Raw genomic sequence first — 16,165 nt, forward strand, 5'->3', positions numbered from 1 at the left:
GCCTAGTTTCATAGATCTTTGTACTTCTGTTATGCTCCAACAGGGATTCAGTTGGGTACAAAGAGAGCCATACGGCTAGCAAGAGGAAGAAGTTGGTAACAGTGTAAAGGGGAAGAAAAGTAACAATTCAAAACTTAAATCTTTTTTTTTTTTTATGGGTGTGAGCCCTGCTATGGATAGCATCATGACAGAAGGTTTTCTTAAATCCATTTTTCACTCAAAAACCAATTCACTGATACTGGGCATATTATACAAAGATAATTACGTTAACCATAAAGTACATGTGTTCAAAGTAACTGTGGATTATGGAAAGAGACTTAATGTTACAACTGTCTTTCAGAAATTCCAGTCGTGTTTTCTTAAAGTATCAAAAGTGAATATATAAATGAGTATATGTTAAGTCAAGATGCCTCACAAACTAAAGTCCTGGATTAACTGCACTAATCCAAATTACTTCAATTTACTAAAGTTCTTCAATTACTAAAGAGAACAGAGAACTCATAGTTCTGATGATTTTAACCTTTGTTTCTCCTCATGTGTTAGTAAAGAACTAACCAAATAGTTATTATATGTGAACGTCAATCTGAGATGGGTGAAGTAGTGAAACTAGATGGTTTCTATCTCTTTCAGGTTTAAAGATTGAGCCTTTATTCCGAGAATAGACCAGCATATCCAGTATCACTGTCTTTCTCTTATACTATAATGACATCATCCTACCCATTCAGAAGACTGGTCTCATGGGCCGGCCCCGTGGCATAGCGGTTAAGTGCACACGCTCCGCTGCTGGCAGCCAGGGTTCGGATCCCGGGCGCGCACCGATGCACTGTTTGTCAGGCCATGCTGTGGCAGCGTCCCACATAAAGTGGAGGAAGATGGGCATGGATGTTAGCTCAGGGCCAGTCTTCCTCAGCAAAAAAAAAAGAGGATTGGCATGGATGTTAGCTCAGGGCTGATCTTTCCCACCCAAAAAAAAAGGACTGGTCTCAGTGAAACGGCCTATTTCAGGAAAATAAAACTGAAGCCTGCACAGGTATGTTGCCAATAGATGGCTTTCGTTGGGGAAAACAATTTTCATTAGGTGCCTATGTCACCTTTTATAAAACAAAAACAGAACCAACAGATACACTCTGTCAAATTAAACTGGGCAATTTGAGGCCAAGGTCGATTACCTCCTCCACAGTTTGATGTGCTCCTGGTCTGAGTAAGCTTTAAGGCACTCGGCTATGCGGTCTCCGATTTTCAGCAGGCAGTTCCGGGTATGCTCTAGCTGTTCTTGCACACTGAGCCCCTTGTCGGGTTTGTCCAGCTGTTTCAGTGCTTTTTTCACGGGCCTCATCCTCTCCTTACACTGGAACAGGCCAATAGAGCAGAGACATAAAATATCTGCAGCAAAGACATCTTCTCCTTTGCTTACTGTGCCTTAAATTCCCAGAGAAGACACAACCCACTCTCATGCCATATATTCCTTAGAGGAGAAGCAGGGAAAGCCAGCATAACAAGTATAAATGTCAGAGTCAGAAAAATCTGAGGTGCAAGTCCTAGCACTACTGTTAAGAGTGACGACTTTTTACATCTTACTTGGCCTCTCAAAATGCTGCTGTTTCCTCATCTGCTAGAGGGGCATGATAATCTCATAAGACCATTATAAAGATCAAATGAGAAGCAAAATTACAGACCTAACCTGAAAACTTCCCATCACAAACTATCTAAAACCGCTGGGAAAAATATTTACAAGTCCTCTAGGCTTGTAAGAAACTAAGGGAAAGAAAGGCTTCCAGATAAAGATGATGGACTAAACACAAGAATCCTTTTCTCCCCCTCCCTAACTCTACAATAACAACAGTAAAGGGATTGCTTTAAAAAGAGATAAGCTCACAACGACAGGGAAAATGAAGAAAAAACAGCAGCAACAAAATATTGGCAGCAAGGGAAATGACTTCATAGACCTGAGAAACTAAATCCTAAGACAGCAGTGAAGAGACCTGAGAACCAATCTGCTTTATTCTGCAAAATTCCCCCAACAATAGCTAAGGACCGCTGGAAGTAGTGGCAAAAGCTAAAAACAAGGACAGGTTTTTAAAAGACCGCTGAAGAGTAACAGATACTCAGATTCATAAGACACCTAGATCTCCAACTCCGCCCAGCAAAAGATAGAGATTTATTCTCTGGAGAGGATAAAAGAAAGGTCTCTGAACTGGGCTGCACAGGCATAACTGAGGGGCAAGGCTACTGCACTGAAAACAGGATTATATGAACATATGCATACTAGATGAGCTGCTCAGTGTTTTGCCTCTCGGATTCTAGAATGAAGAAAGCCAGGCCTTCACCCCCAAGTCAGGAGATTGGGGGATTCTTCTCCACAAAAATCTGACCACCCAAGAGGAAAAACCAAAAGACACTGACTATCCACTGGAAGTTTCCCAAGAAGAAGCCCAACCAGATCACCCTATAGTCAACACTCTCAAAGTCAATCAAGCCCCACCACATGCTCACAGCTTCCAATCAGATGTTTAGCCCCTCCTCTGAAATACAAGCAGACTGCCAAGGATTACCAAGCCATTTGAAAAAATATCTAATGTGAATGATGGAAAATAAAGAGAAATATAAAAACATTCAGAGAACCACAGAGGGGAAAAAGATCTTGGAAATAAAATATGACAAGAGAAATGAAAACCTCAAAAGAAATAATGGGAGATAAAGTTGAAGGGATCTCCCAGAGAGTTAAAAAAGCAGAAACAGGGCCGGCCCCGTGGCTTAGCGGTTAAGTGTGCGCGCTCCGCTGCTTGGCGGCCCGGGTTCAGATCCCGGGCGCGCACCGACGCACTGCTTCTCCGGCCATGCTGAGGCCGCATCCCACATACAGCAACTAAAAGGATGTGCAGCTATGACATACAACTATCTACTGGGGCTTTGGGGGGGGGGAAATAAATAAATAAAATCTTTAAAAAAAAAAAAAGCAGAAACAGAAAATGAAAAAAAAATATTAGGGAACACTCCCAGAGTCCAATATCCAAAAACAAGGAGTTCTATAAAGATGAACCTAAGAAGTTAGGTGGAAATTACCACAAAATAATTTGAAAAAATTTCTCAGATCTGTAGGACATGGTTGTCAACCCCTAAGCATCTGGTACAATGAACTAATAAGGCACATGATCATGAAACTTGAGGACAATAAAAATCCTACAAATTTCTGTCACTTGGTGATAATTCCCATAGCTATACACTTAGAATCTGTTTATTTTTCAGTGTTGTACTTTAATTTAAAAATAAGACAGAATAATAAGATACACCACAAACTGGAAGATACTTGTAATGACTGTAACAGATAAAAGATTATATCATGAACGTACAAAGGATTCCTATAGAAAAGGTAGGAAAAGATAAATTACCCGAAATAGGCAAAGGATTGAACAGGCAATTCACTGGAAACATGAATGTCCAACTACACCACTGGTCAATATTTCATACCCCTCAGAGTGGCAAAAATTAAGAAGTCAGAAATTATCAAGTGTTTCTAAGACTGGGAAGCAATCGGAACTCACACTCATTGCTAGAAGGAGTACAAATCTCTACAATCACTTTGAAGAATAATTCAGCAATATCTAACGGAGTGGTAGATGTACATACCCAATATACCCAGCGTTTCTGCTCAAGCTATATACAATACTCTAGAGAAGCCCTTACATACGTGTACAAGAAAATATTTACAATTTCACCACAGCCACTTAGCAGTAGCAAATAGTTGGGAAAACCCCAATGTCCATCAACAGGAGAAAGAATGAACTGCAGAAGTCACAGAACAGAATTATATGAAACATTTAAAGCAGAGACACAATTATCAACATGGAAATCTCAAAAACATAAATCCTGAGGGAGGAAAAGCAAGTTACAGGATACACCAAGTGTGGCATTTATAGAATGCTTTTAAACATGGAAAGCAATACTATAATGCTAACTATGGATGCACAGGAGGCTGCGCAGCATAATGGTTAAGAATCCAGATTCGCATGCCAAATTGCCTGGGTCAAGTCTTTGCTCTACATCTTAACTGTGTGCCATAGACAAGCCACTTAACTTTCTTTACCTTATTTTTCAATAGGAAAAATGGAGATAATTACCTACCTCACAGGATTGTTACAAAGAAAATACACATAAAGCACACACACAATGCCAGAGTTTATGCGAGCTACTACTGTCTTTAGAGACGTAATTAGTAAAACTCTAAAATCACACATGAGAATGATAATTGAATTTAGAATCGTGGTCACTTCTGGGGAGGTAACAAAGGAAAAGCGTGGGTTTAGAGTGAGGAACACCAGGGGCTTCAACTTTACATTCTGAGCTTTAAAAAATCCAGACTTGACAGGGGCTGGCCCGGTGGCGTAGCGATTCAGCTCGCGCACTCCACTTCAGCGGCCTGGGGTTCGCAGGTTCGGATGCTGGGCGCGGACCTACACACCACTTATCAAGCCATGCTGTGGCAGCATCCCATATAAAGTGGAGGAGGATGGGCACAGATGTTAGCCCAGGGCCAATCTTCATCAGCAAAAAAGAAGAGGATTGGCAATGGATGTTAGCTCAGGGCTAATCTTCCTCCAAAAAAAAATTTCAGATTTGGCAGAGCTCCATGGTACCTATACCAATGTCTATTATATTCCTGAGATTTTCCTGTATTTTTTAAAGATCTCATAATATAAAAACAAGAGTAAATGAGCCAATATGTAAAAGCATTTTTTAACATAGTATGGTATGACAGAAGCATTAGTTATGATTTTCTCTTATAAATACTGGGCTAAGGAAGAACCAGGAAACAGACCAGATAGCTGGTTGTGTAATGAATTTATTCATTTACTCAATTTACCCATGGATTGATATATCTCTAGCATCGAGATGTACTTTATGTAAGACACTGTACTTGCCCTCAGGGAGCTCACAGGCAGAAAAGTAAAGAGAATTAAGAAAAATGAGCTAAGTGCAAAGAAAAAAAATATACACATGCATATAGGTTTTGGGGAACAGAGAGTAAGGGGTAAACAGAGAGAAGACTACCTTATAGGGCAAGGTCAAAATTCTATCCTTCGCTGCCACAGAGCAGGAATATTTTGAGATTTAGAAGAAGATCACTTTCTCTTTGAGACTGAATTAACTGTTCAAGTGAATTGTGATTTATGGAAGTTTGGAGAGAGAAGAGATCACAAGAGAGGTGAGAAGCGAATTGTCAAGTGCAGCACAATGAAATACATACATACAGCTCCAGCAAGGGGCTAAGGGTCCTGAGGGTACGCTGGCCTGTTTCCAATCCCGTGCAAGACCTGGTCCATGCACTCCTTCCCCACCACCTTCCCTGCCTCATATGAGGAGACAGACCATATCCTAGGCTCCTCACACCACAACATGGAAGCACGTAAGATACGCCACGTTCACCATTGCTCTAGCTCACTCAGCTAGCATCCCAGCCTGGTCTCCTGTCATGCTGTCCCCCTGTTCTCACTACTCTAGCCACAGTGGCCTTCTGTTACCTCAACGCACCACACTCGGTCCTGCCACACAGCCTTTGCGCGTGCTGTTGCCTCGCCTTGGCATGTTCTTCCCTCTCCTCTTCTCCTGTCACTTTTTCCTCTTCCTTCAGAACCGAATTCAAACATCGCTTTTTAATCATGCCTCCCCCATATCCCTGACTAGGTCAAACCCCCTTCTCATAGGATCTTCGTAGTATCTAGTCTTTTTCCTCCATAGCCCCATCACAGTAGCACAAACATGGTTTGTATAGTATCTATCTCCCTACTCAAACGTAAAGTCTACAACATAGAAACAGTTATCTATTCAACATGGTAACTCCAGGGGCTGGCACAAACAAAGTATTCAATGAACATTTCTCAGTGAACATTTCTGTTTTCCAAATGCCTCTAAGGGCCCCTGCAGTTTCTCCAACTAGAAGCACAAGACATGAAATCCATTCCCTAAAATTCTTTTTCACTAGAGACAGAGTAAGAAAATCTCTTCCTACAAGCCTATTCCAGAGCACAAGGTCTTCAGATATTAGAAGCAATGTGTTTCCAAAGTAATGTTCTAATGCTTAGACCAACTGAGGCTGTGTGGCTGGACCTATGAAAGGCAGAGCCGCAGCAAGCATTGTGGCTGCAGACACCAGCGTCCCTCAATGTCAAGACTTACTATGCTGAATGTCTCCTGGTCCAGATCATCATCCTCATCCTCTCCAATGGGGACAGGTTCACTTCCCGCTGTAATATGGACAGGACCCTGAGATCGCTTTGATTTACTCGAAGATTTGGCATCACCACCTTTAGGCTTTTAAAAAAGAGTTAGAAGGAATCATTGTCATTTATGCAATCCTGCCTTACAATTTGTACTTTTTACCTATGTCACATCACTACAGCAGGTAAACATGATGGCCTCAGGTTATTAGAAAGGTAAAATTGGGTCTCGCCCTGTGCCCAAGTGGCTAAAGTTCTGCATGCTCCGCTTCGGCGGCCCTGGTTCATGGGTTCGGATCCTGGGCGCAGACCTACTCCACTCACCAGCCATGCTGTGGCGGTATCCCACATACAAAATAGAGGAAGATTGGCACAGAGGCTAGCTCAGGGCTAATCTTCCTCAAGCGAAAAAAGAGGAGGATTGGTGGCAGATGTGAGCTCAGGGCAAATCTTCTTCAGCCAACAACAAGAAAAAAAGGTAAAATAAAGTCCTCTGAGACATCATGAAGCCAAACCTATTTGATTCACAGCTTAATCATACATCATTCCCATATCTTTCCTTAGATACACCCAATTATAACTTTAGCTTCATCAATGCTATTTTGGCTTCTATTCCCTCATCCATAAAATGCACAAAAACAACATCGAAAGGTTAAGACTGTAAATTGGCAGAGCTCTTGTAGAATATCATGTAACAACTTTTATTAACAGCTTATCAATGAATATACACCTTGCTCCAGGAATGTGCATTAACTAAAATATTATAAGTGATTAAAATCTACATGAATCCACATGGATAAATCTCATTTATCCATGAAAAGTTGTGGAAAGATAGATATATACAAAAATGACGATGTATGAGCATTTAAAAACATGAAAAAATACTATGCTTTGTTTATGATTATATAATATGTAGTAAAAGTATAAAACATGGACAGGAAGGTTTCAAACCCAACTTCAGAATGGTATTACAGAGAGGAGAAAAGAGGAAGGGAGAGTCATGAAGTCAGGAGAAGCAACAAGGGGAGCTTCAACAGCATCAGTCATGTGTGCACGAAACACAAAACACAAGAGTCAAAAAGCCACTTGAAGTAAACATGGAAAAATGTCAACAACAGCTGTAATATCTGGGTAGTGGATAAATGGATGTTTGTTAAATCATTCTTTGTGCTTTGATTTTTGAAATATTTCACTTTAAAAAAAGAAAATTTTTCTTTCAAAGCACAAATGCAAAGATACTGTCACAGTATGGTTTATAACATCAGATATTTGAAAGCAATTTCACTATGGGAGACTCAAATTGCTTCCAAGATGTTATAACCAAATAGAATCTTCCTTATCTCTTAAAAATGATTTTACCAATTATTTATTCACTTGGAAAGTTGTTTGTGATATACTGCAAAGTGGGGAGAAAAGGCTACCCAAACAGTCTGGTCTGATTTCTATTTTATATTTGTTCCTATATGCATAATACTAAAGTTCCAAAGGTACTCATTGAGGAATTTACTGGAGTTATAACTGGAAGGTGGAATTATAGTATTTATTTGTCTGTATGTTTTAACAATGATTAAAGATTAATTGCAAAATAATTTCATCAGAAGTCAGCAAGCATACATGCAACACTGTACCAGGATTCTGTGGTTTAGAATGAACTTCATAAACCCCTCAAGTGAAGATTATATAATAGCAGAGCTTTTCATCCATTTCTACTCCAAAAGCTTAACTCTTGATAGTATTTGGTTTGAATCCTAAACCCTTCAAATATTCAAAGTCATCTGTGGATTGTGCTCTTCTACCAGGAATCTGAGAACATACTTCAAGTAGTTACCTGTAAATGCAGATTTCTCTCACCTGTCCTATCTCATTCAAACATCCCCTCTGAAATATGTAATAAAGAGCAAGTAAAGGCCTTCTATATTAAAGAACACCCCAAACTTGCATGGTCCCCTCTCTCTGCAGGAAGTGGTATAGGCATCCCTCTGACAGTCCCATCCTTCCTTCCTGGATATACCCCCAAAAAAGACGATTATTTCACAGCGCTCAAACGCCATTCTAGTTCTAAATCTTGGAAGGGAATTTCAAAAGCTGTGGGTATCCCAGTAAGAAGAATGACATCGATACCTTCTCTTTCTTTTCTTTTGACTTCTTCTTTTCCTTGTCCCCTTCTTTGTCTTTCCTAGAACTCATTTGTTTCTCCTTGTTCTCCTTGTTCTCTTTCTTCTTCTGTTTCTTTTTCATTGGACTTTTTTCTAAGCCATCATCCTAGAAAACAAACAGAGCTATGAGCTTTTGCCACAAACTTCATACTTACTTGTTTACTTTCTGGAGATAAAAGCACTGCCCTCAATGGTTCATCAGTGTCTACACTTAGAAGCTTGTTTTCAAGCATACAGCCTTAAAGCACTCACCGACACAATTCTTTTTTTTTTTATAATTTTATTTTTACTTTTTCCCCCAAAGCCCCAGTAGATAGTTGTATGTCATAGATGCACATCCTTCTAGTTGCTGTACGTGGGACGCGGCCTCAGCATGGCCGGAGAAGCGGTGCGTCGGTGCGCGCCCGGGATCCGAACCCGGGCCGCCAGCAGCGGAGCGCACGCACTTAACCGCTAAGCCACGGGGCCGGTCCACTCACACAATTCTAAACTCTCTGTAACAACCAGTTAGGCCTGTAGAGGTGGATGCTCTTCACTTATATCTTCTATATAACATAGGCATTATCAATCTCATTTCACAGATGGAAAACACTGAGAACCAAACAGGTTATATACCTGTCCACAGTCAGCGAGTAATTGGTGAGGTTGCTAGTACCTGAATTCACGTCTGCATCACTCCAATCCATGCTAGTTCCTATACCCACTGCTGATCCTCTTGGAGCTAATCTCCAATTACAGTCACACTCAAAGAAGAATGAAATAAAATCCCACAGAGTTGTCACTCACTGAAACAATACATGGAATGACACCAATTTACTTTTCAGTTTGCTTAGACCAGAGGTTACAAACTAGCATGTCCTGGGCCAAACCTAACCCACAGATGAGTTTTTTTGTTTTTTTGTGAGGAAGATCAGCCCTGTGCTAACATCTGCCAGTCCTCCTCTTTTTTTTTTTTTTTTTTCTTTTGCCGAGGAAGACTGGCCGTGGGCTAACATCTGTGCCCATCTTCTTCCACTTTATATGGGACGCTGCCACAGCATGGCTTTCCAAGCAGTGCGTCAGTGTGCACCCGGGATCCAAACTGGCGAACTCTGGGTGGCCGCAGCGCGCGCACTTAATCGCTTGCGCCACCGGGTTGGCCCCCAGATGAGTTTTGTTTAGCCCAACAATGAACTGAACTGCGCGGCACCTGCCCCCTCTCCATCAGGCATAAGCTCCCTAGTTAGCCACAGCTCCCACCACGCCCCACCGTTCTCAACGAGGCTGAGTGTCAATTGCCATTTAACACGAAAATTCGCATGGTTCCCCCCTTTATTTAACTTCTATTCTCCATGAATTTGCAATTGTTGACTGAAATGAACAAGTATATTCCTCTCTCACAGGTTAAGCAAAGATATATATATATTCCATTTTCATTTTATCTACTCTACATGTAAATCAAACTCATTTCAACTGGTTTTATACCAGTTGGCACAATAATGTAGCTAAAAAAAAAATGCCTCGACTGAAATCCAGCCTCGTACCTTTACTTCTCCCTCTTCAGATGGATTATCTGAGTGTCTAGGAGATGAAAACTCAATTCCATGCTCATCTTTCAGCCTGGGTGCTTTGTTTTCCTTCTTTACTCGAGGCTTCCGCTTCTTCAATTTGGCCTGAAAGGGAGAGAAAATGATGATAAAACTACAAACCAAGCCCCTCAAAAGCATGACCAAATAACATTATGACTCTTTAACACAGCAGCAGCCATATATATCAAACAAAAAAATTCAGAGGAAATTTAAAGGAGTGCAACCAATTTTACCTGGGAAGGAAAAAGGCAAAAGAACCTGCAGCCCTATACATATCCTATACCACATAAAAACATCTATATCCTTGAACCTATTGATTCCATTTTTTGGAATTCAGCCTAAAGATATAATTCAAAAGAAGGAAAAACATCTTATATGCAAGATACAAATAAAGATAATATACAAAAGCCTTAATATTAAGAAACCTAGAAGTATGCTATACCTAAAAATAAGGAAAAGATTAAAATATCATTTATCTACTCAATCAAATATGATACAGTTATCTAAAACATGATCTACTCTCTCTCTTCAGAACCTAATTTACAGTATATACTCAACATATTATCTGGAGAATAACACTATTTATGACACTATTACATGAAAAAGGGCAAGGTATGGAGTTAGGATGATTTTTTTTTTAATTTGTTTATAATACAGGGAAATTATAATAGAAATGGCATAGCTCTAAGAGCACTTAAAGAACATGCACACGCAAAGGCTGCTAGTACTGGAAGTAACTTAGACTATCTCCTAACTATGATTTCCATCCTTCTAGGTGTGAATTGAAATGAAAGTTAGGGAAATAAAAGGAGATAAAGCTCATTAGCAACTCAGCTGGTATTTTCACTAAGCAAGTAAGGCAATCATAACCGAAGACCAGTTTCTGCTCTTATCCATTTTATCTCTGGGACCCATTATTACAAGGAGCCCAGAGTTAGCTATAACAAAAGGCAAACCCAGCGGTATTCACACAGTAACCAGAACTAGGTTCCAAAATTAAAGAAGCGGCATAAAGAAACAGCAACAGTACATCTGGACCAATGGCACTGGGAGAGATGAGGACTATTTTGAGGCAATATTTGAAGAGAATGGCTTTGTAAGAAAGTTGCCAAGATGTTTAGGTCAATTATTAAATGAACATTTCTATTATTAATCAACCAAACCATCACTACTGGAACCTCGAAAGCAACACCTGACTAGAAGAAGGTACCATTCTGTGCAGCACCAGAGAGGGCATCCTTTCTCCTACCTAACTCTGCAGGGTTAGAGCCTCAGTCCCCTGAAGGACGCCCATCTGGCAGCCGCACTTACCTCTTCCCCACTCGTCACGGTCCCCTTCTTCTCTAGACTCTTCCTGAGCAGCTTCAGCAAGTAGTCCGCTCGGGTCTGCAGCTGCTTCCCCTGAGGCTTTTTATCTGTCTCCACAGGCAGAATCTTCAACAGGAAAGGAAGAGAAGCACCCACCACCACCCACGTCCCGGTTAGTGGATCAGGATAAACAGAGACAACACAGAACTGAGCAGTCCTTTCCCTCCCCAACCACCCAAAATATAGATAAAGCCTCAGATCCTATCTCATGTCCATGGCTCCCAGTCACTGAAAATCCCTTATGAGCCGTTCTCGTTTTACAAAATGGGATGGAGAAATCCAGCTCTCCCACTGGCTCCTACCTGTGCTGTTAACAGGGTAGAACAACTCAGGTAGGAGGGGCTTGTTGGCTTCATCTGCTAGAGCATCCCAGCCGTCGTGGATTTCCTCCTTCCAGGAGCAGGGAATCCCTGGAGCTAGGTTAAAGCTTCGTTTTAGATTGAAAATGCTTCTTAGAGCATTGCTGGAGAGCACTGAGCTACGCCAGGACAGGATCCATCCCTGCTACCACGGTTGGACCTCTCAGGCCAGACTGGATTTGGTCTCAGTGCTTATGGCAGGGTGCTATCACCCTCTTAGAACACTGCACGTGGGATGAGCATTGTTTGACGTGCCAGGAAAAGCCCTGCCAGGAGCACAACATGGAGCGCATCCTACTAAAATGTGAGCCAGTCAGCTTTCCCTGCTTACAGCTCTGAGCATAGCCTTACTACTTCGTAGCCGGATTTGCAACAGATAGGGTGGGAGGCTCGATTTTGTGGGAGAAGTACAGCCAATTTTAATTCCATTACAGGAAACACCAAGGTGTGGCTCATGCTTTCTTTGTGTGTAGAACTGAAACACGGTTGTTTCAAATACAGTTTAAAACAAAGGGCCAACAACTAAGGCTGAAAAGTGCTTTTATTATTAATAATCTTACCCTGGTATTTGTTGCAATGAAATTTGACCTATAATAAAAATCAGAATTTTAAGATTTCTCCTATAATTTCCCAAAAATTTCACCTGGCTATTATCCTCATCTATGAAACAGTGCCACAGTCCACTGAAGATGGTAACATTTCCAAGGATAAAGAAATCCCAGGAATTTACTAGTGTACTAATTTACTAATTTTCAATTTGATCTTCCACCCCCCAGAAAATAGTTAAAATTAAGTAATCAATATAAAAATATTAAACAACAAATCTAGACATCTCCAGCATCACAGTTACTTACTTTGTCAGTTAACTTAAGCTCTGGATCCGTTTTAATTAACTCCCAGTTTCCATAGCCATGTTCATAAATTCCCAGCAAGAGGCGAGAATCATCCTCCACTCCCCACTCTACATCAAAATGTGCAGCTTTGACACGACAGGTTAAACAGTATCTAAAGGGATTTCAAAAAAAAGGAGGACATTAGAGGAGGGGCCTTTGTGATTTGAAAATGAACACAAATGAATATGGACCAAGTATTCTGATATGTTAAAGACAATGAAAACACTACATAACTCACATAACTGTAACTTCAAATCTATTTTCTTATGGCACAATCACTCATGCATGAGCACATAATACACTCACTTTTTTTTTTCTTCAGGGTCCACAGGAATAGATTTATGCAGCATCTCAAACTCTTCTTCATGTTGGATAATGGATTTCACATTAACCTGAACCCCAGATATCTTGATTGTTGGGCCTCTCTTTTTCCCTGGTCCTTTCCCTAAAGAATATTTCACATTAGTTAAATGAGAATTTGCTGAAGTTCCACAGAAAACATAGATCAGCAAACTCTGAACTCTTACTCCCTCAATAAATATCTCTGGCTTATTGTTAATTCAAAGATATCATCCATAAAGCAAAAAATTTCTCTCAATTAATGTTTGTAAAATAACCTCTAAACTAATTAGTTCTTTTAAGATTAGAATTTTTTAATCCACTAATGTTTATAACTGTATTTAATCTTCCTGTTTTAGACTTTGGTTCTAAAATTAATAAAATTAACAAAAGAAGATTCTGAAGGAATAATATTAATGCTGAAGTTTTTTTCTTTTTCTAAGTATCCCATTAAGAGAGTTTTTTTTAAAGTGTTTTAAAAACAATTCTCTCTACTAAAAATGCATGAGATCGTGGCCGGCTGGGTGGTGTAGCAGTTAAGTTCGCATGTTCTGCTTTGGTGGCCTGGGGTTTGCAGGTTCGGAACCCGGGCGCGGACCAACCCACTGCTTGTCAAGCCATGCTGTGGCGGCATCCCATATAAAGTAGAGGAAGATGGGCATAGATGTTAGCCCAGGGCCAATCTTCCTCAGCAAAAAGAGGAGGATTGGCAACGGATGTTAGCTCAGGGGTGACCTTCCTCACAAAAAACAAGCAAACAAACAAAAAAAGTATGAGATCAAGTTAACACCTAACACACTTGGAATGAAAAACAAAAGATGTCATGAAAAAGTTACCCTATCCCTAGTTTCAAATTAAAATAATCCCAGAAGTAAAAATGAAACCCAGGCAACTCTAACCAGAGTCCAAGTTGAAATCCACGAAATAACGACACTTGTCTGTAAGATGAAAGATGGCTCAGAGCCTGAGAAAAGATTTCATTTTTTTTAAACACTGAAGTTGATGAAATGGCACTATAATTATAAACAATTATTTAGGGATTCGTATGTAATCCATTAGAATTTCACTTGCAAATGCTATTCCCAACAATACTGATGAGAGCTGAAATAGAATGTGGTAAAATGGGAAATATACTACTCTGGAAATGAGAAATCTGAGATCTCAAATCTGCACAAATGACCCCCTCTCCCCTTTCTCCTCTCACTTCTAGTTATTAACCTCTCTGGGTCTCAGTTTCCTCATCTGAAAAATAAAAGGACTGCAATACAAAAATGTGCAAAAGATAAAGAGACAACTCACATAAAGGGAAATACAAATGGTTCCTAAACATATGAAAAATATTCAACCTCACTCATGATAAGAGAAATGCAAATTAAATATATACACATACCATTTCTAATCTATCAAGTCAGGAAAATTCAAAAATTTGAAAATATTATGTTGGTGAGACTAAGAGGAAACAGACACTCTCATTCAATGCTGGTGAGAGGGTATGGGGCAAAATGGCACACATGCAAGATTACTTATCACAATCATTGTAAAGCAAAACAATGGAAAGCTAAATATTCATTAACAGGACACTAATACTGTATAACCACAACAGATTATGCAGCTCTTAAAAAAAAAATATCAGGCAGTGGGGAAACGATGAACCATTTTTAATGAACGGTGTTGAGACAGACAGTCACCATATAGAAAAAACAAATAAAACTGGATACACCAGGAAAGACTCCAAGTTTATATCCAGAGATACAAAAGTAAATGAAGTCACATAAGCACAAGGGGCGAAAAAAATCACAGTGAATTCCTTTATACCCGAGGAGTAGAGAAAATGTCTTTAACTGACTCAAAATCCAAACACAATAGGGTATAAAAGACTAATAAACCTGACTATATAAAAATATTTTTAAGTTTTCTGCACAAAATACCATAAGCAAAGTAAGAAGACAAATCACACACCAGAGAAGAAAATTGGCAACTTTTATCAGAAAAACAGATTCTAAAAATTAAGACCAATGGCTCAATGGAAAATGGGCACAGTATATGGATAGATCACAAATGGCCCTTAGAAAAGATGCACAACCTTGCTTATTAAAAGAAAAATGAGATACCATCTCCCACGTATCTGTTTGGCAAAATTCCAAATGTTTGCCAACATATTCTGTCTGTGAGGCTTGTAAATATATACATTGCTGGTGGCAATGTAAACGGTCTCAGCTTTTGGAGGAGAATTTGGTAATATCTAACCAAATTACATATGCATTTTCCCCAGGACCCAGCAATCCCAATTCTAGAAATCTGTTCTAAAGATATGATGGCAGAGATAAGAAATAATGAATAGTTATTCATTGTGGCTTTATTTATTTATTTATTTTAAAGATTTTATTTATTTATTTTCCCCTCCAAAGCCCCAGTAGATAGCCGTATGTCATAGCTGCACATCCTTCTAGCTGCTGCACGTGGGACGCGGCCTCAGCATGGCCGGAGAAGCGGTGCGTCGGTGCGCGCCTAGGATCCGAACTCGGGCCGCCAGCAGCAGAGCGCGAGCACTTAACCGCCAAGCCACGGGGCTCGCCCTGTGGCTTTATTTATAATGGCAAAAGACTGAAAACAACCCAAATATTCATTACTAGGAAACAAAGTATGAATTAACATCTATCTACATAGTAGAAAGGATAAAGAGTGATGATCTCTACGTAATGATATGGAGAGCTCTCCACATGTGAAAATAAATAGGTGCACAACAGAATATATAGTATGTTATCTTCTGTATAAGAGGGGAAATACACCCATGCAGATTTAAATTTTTAAAAAGAAACAATGGAACAATAAACCTAAAACTAATAGAAATGGTTACTCATGGGGGAGCAAGAGAACAGGACTGGGGGACCGCGATGAAAGCAAAATTCTCCAAATGTTCTTTGTTTTATAGTTCTGACTTTGGCCCACGCAAGTGTTTTACATAATTAAAAAAAACAAAGTTAAATCAAAATGAGAAAAGTAATCCCTAAAAATTGAAAATAAACAAAAACAGAAGAGGCTAAACCATATACTAAGTTGGTGGCATAACCATAAAGAGAAAAGAACAACTTCGAATAATTTTAAAACACAGTATTTTGACTGCCCATTGATAGTGGGATGTATTCTAAGGACAAAAAGAAATGCAGGAGCCGGCCCGGTGGCGCAAGCGGTTGGGTGCGCACGCTCCGCTGTGGCGGCCCGGGGTTCACCAATTCGGATCCCAGGTGCGCACCCACGCACCGCTTG

At 40.0% G+C, this 16,165-nt stretch overlaps 1 protein-coding gene across 9 annotated transcripts in view; it reads right to left on the bottom strand.

The window, feature by feature from the left end:
- CHD2 (chromodomain helicase DNA binding protein 2) overlaps positions 1–16,165 on the bottom strand; it is a 117,672-nt gene that overhangs the window by 16,912 nt on the left and 84,595 nt on the right. For 7 of the 9 annotated variants that reach the window (XM_004431912.3, XM_087428896.1, XM_087428892.1 and 4 more), the window contains 7 exons: positions 12,866–13,004; positions 12,521–12,671; positions 11,251–11,373; positions 9,895–10,023; positions 8,337–8,477; positions 6,175–6,309; positions 1,170–1,348 (listed from right to left, as the gene is read on the bottom strand). In XM_004431912.3, coding sequence (XP_004431969.1) covers positions 1,170–1,348; positions 6,175–6,309; positions 8,337–8,477; positions 9,895–10,023; positions 11,251–11,373; positions 12,521–12,671; positions 12,866–13,004 — 997 coding nt within the window. The remainder of the gene's footprint in view (positions 1–1,169; positions 1,349–6,174; positions 6,310–8,336; positions 8,478–9,894; positions 10,024–11,250; positions 11,374–12,520; positions 12,672–12,865; positions 13,005–16,165) is intronic. The other 2 variants (XR_015551625.1, XM_087428898.1) reach the window with 1 other exon arrangement.

The sequence above is a fragment of the Ceratotherium simum genome, chromosome 3 (assembly GCF_057802395.1).
Source record: "Ceratotherium simum simum isolate JZ-2026a chromosome 3, ASM5780239v1, whole genome shotgun sequence".
In the NCBI taxonomy this organism is placed as follows: domain Eukaryota; kingdom Metazoa; phylum Chordata; class Mammalia; order Perissodactyla; family Rhinocerotidae; genus Ceratotherium; species Ceratotherium simum.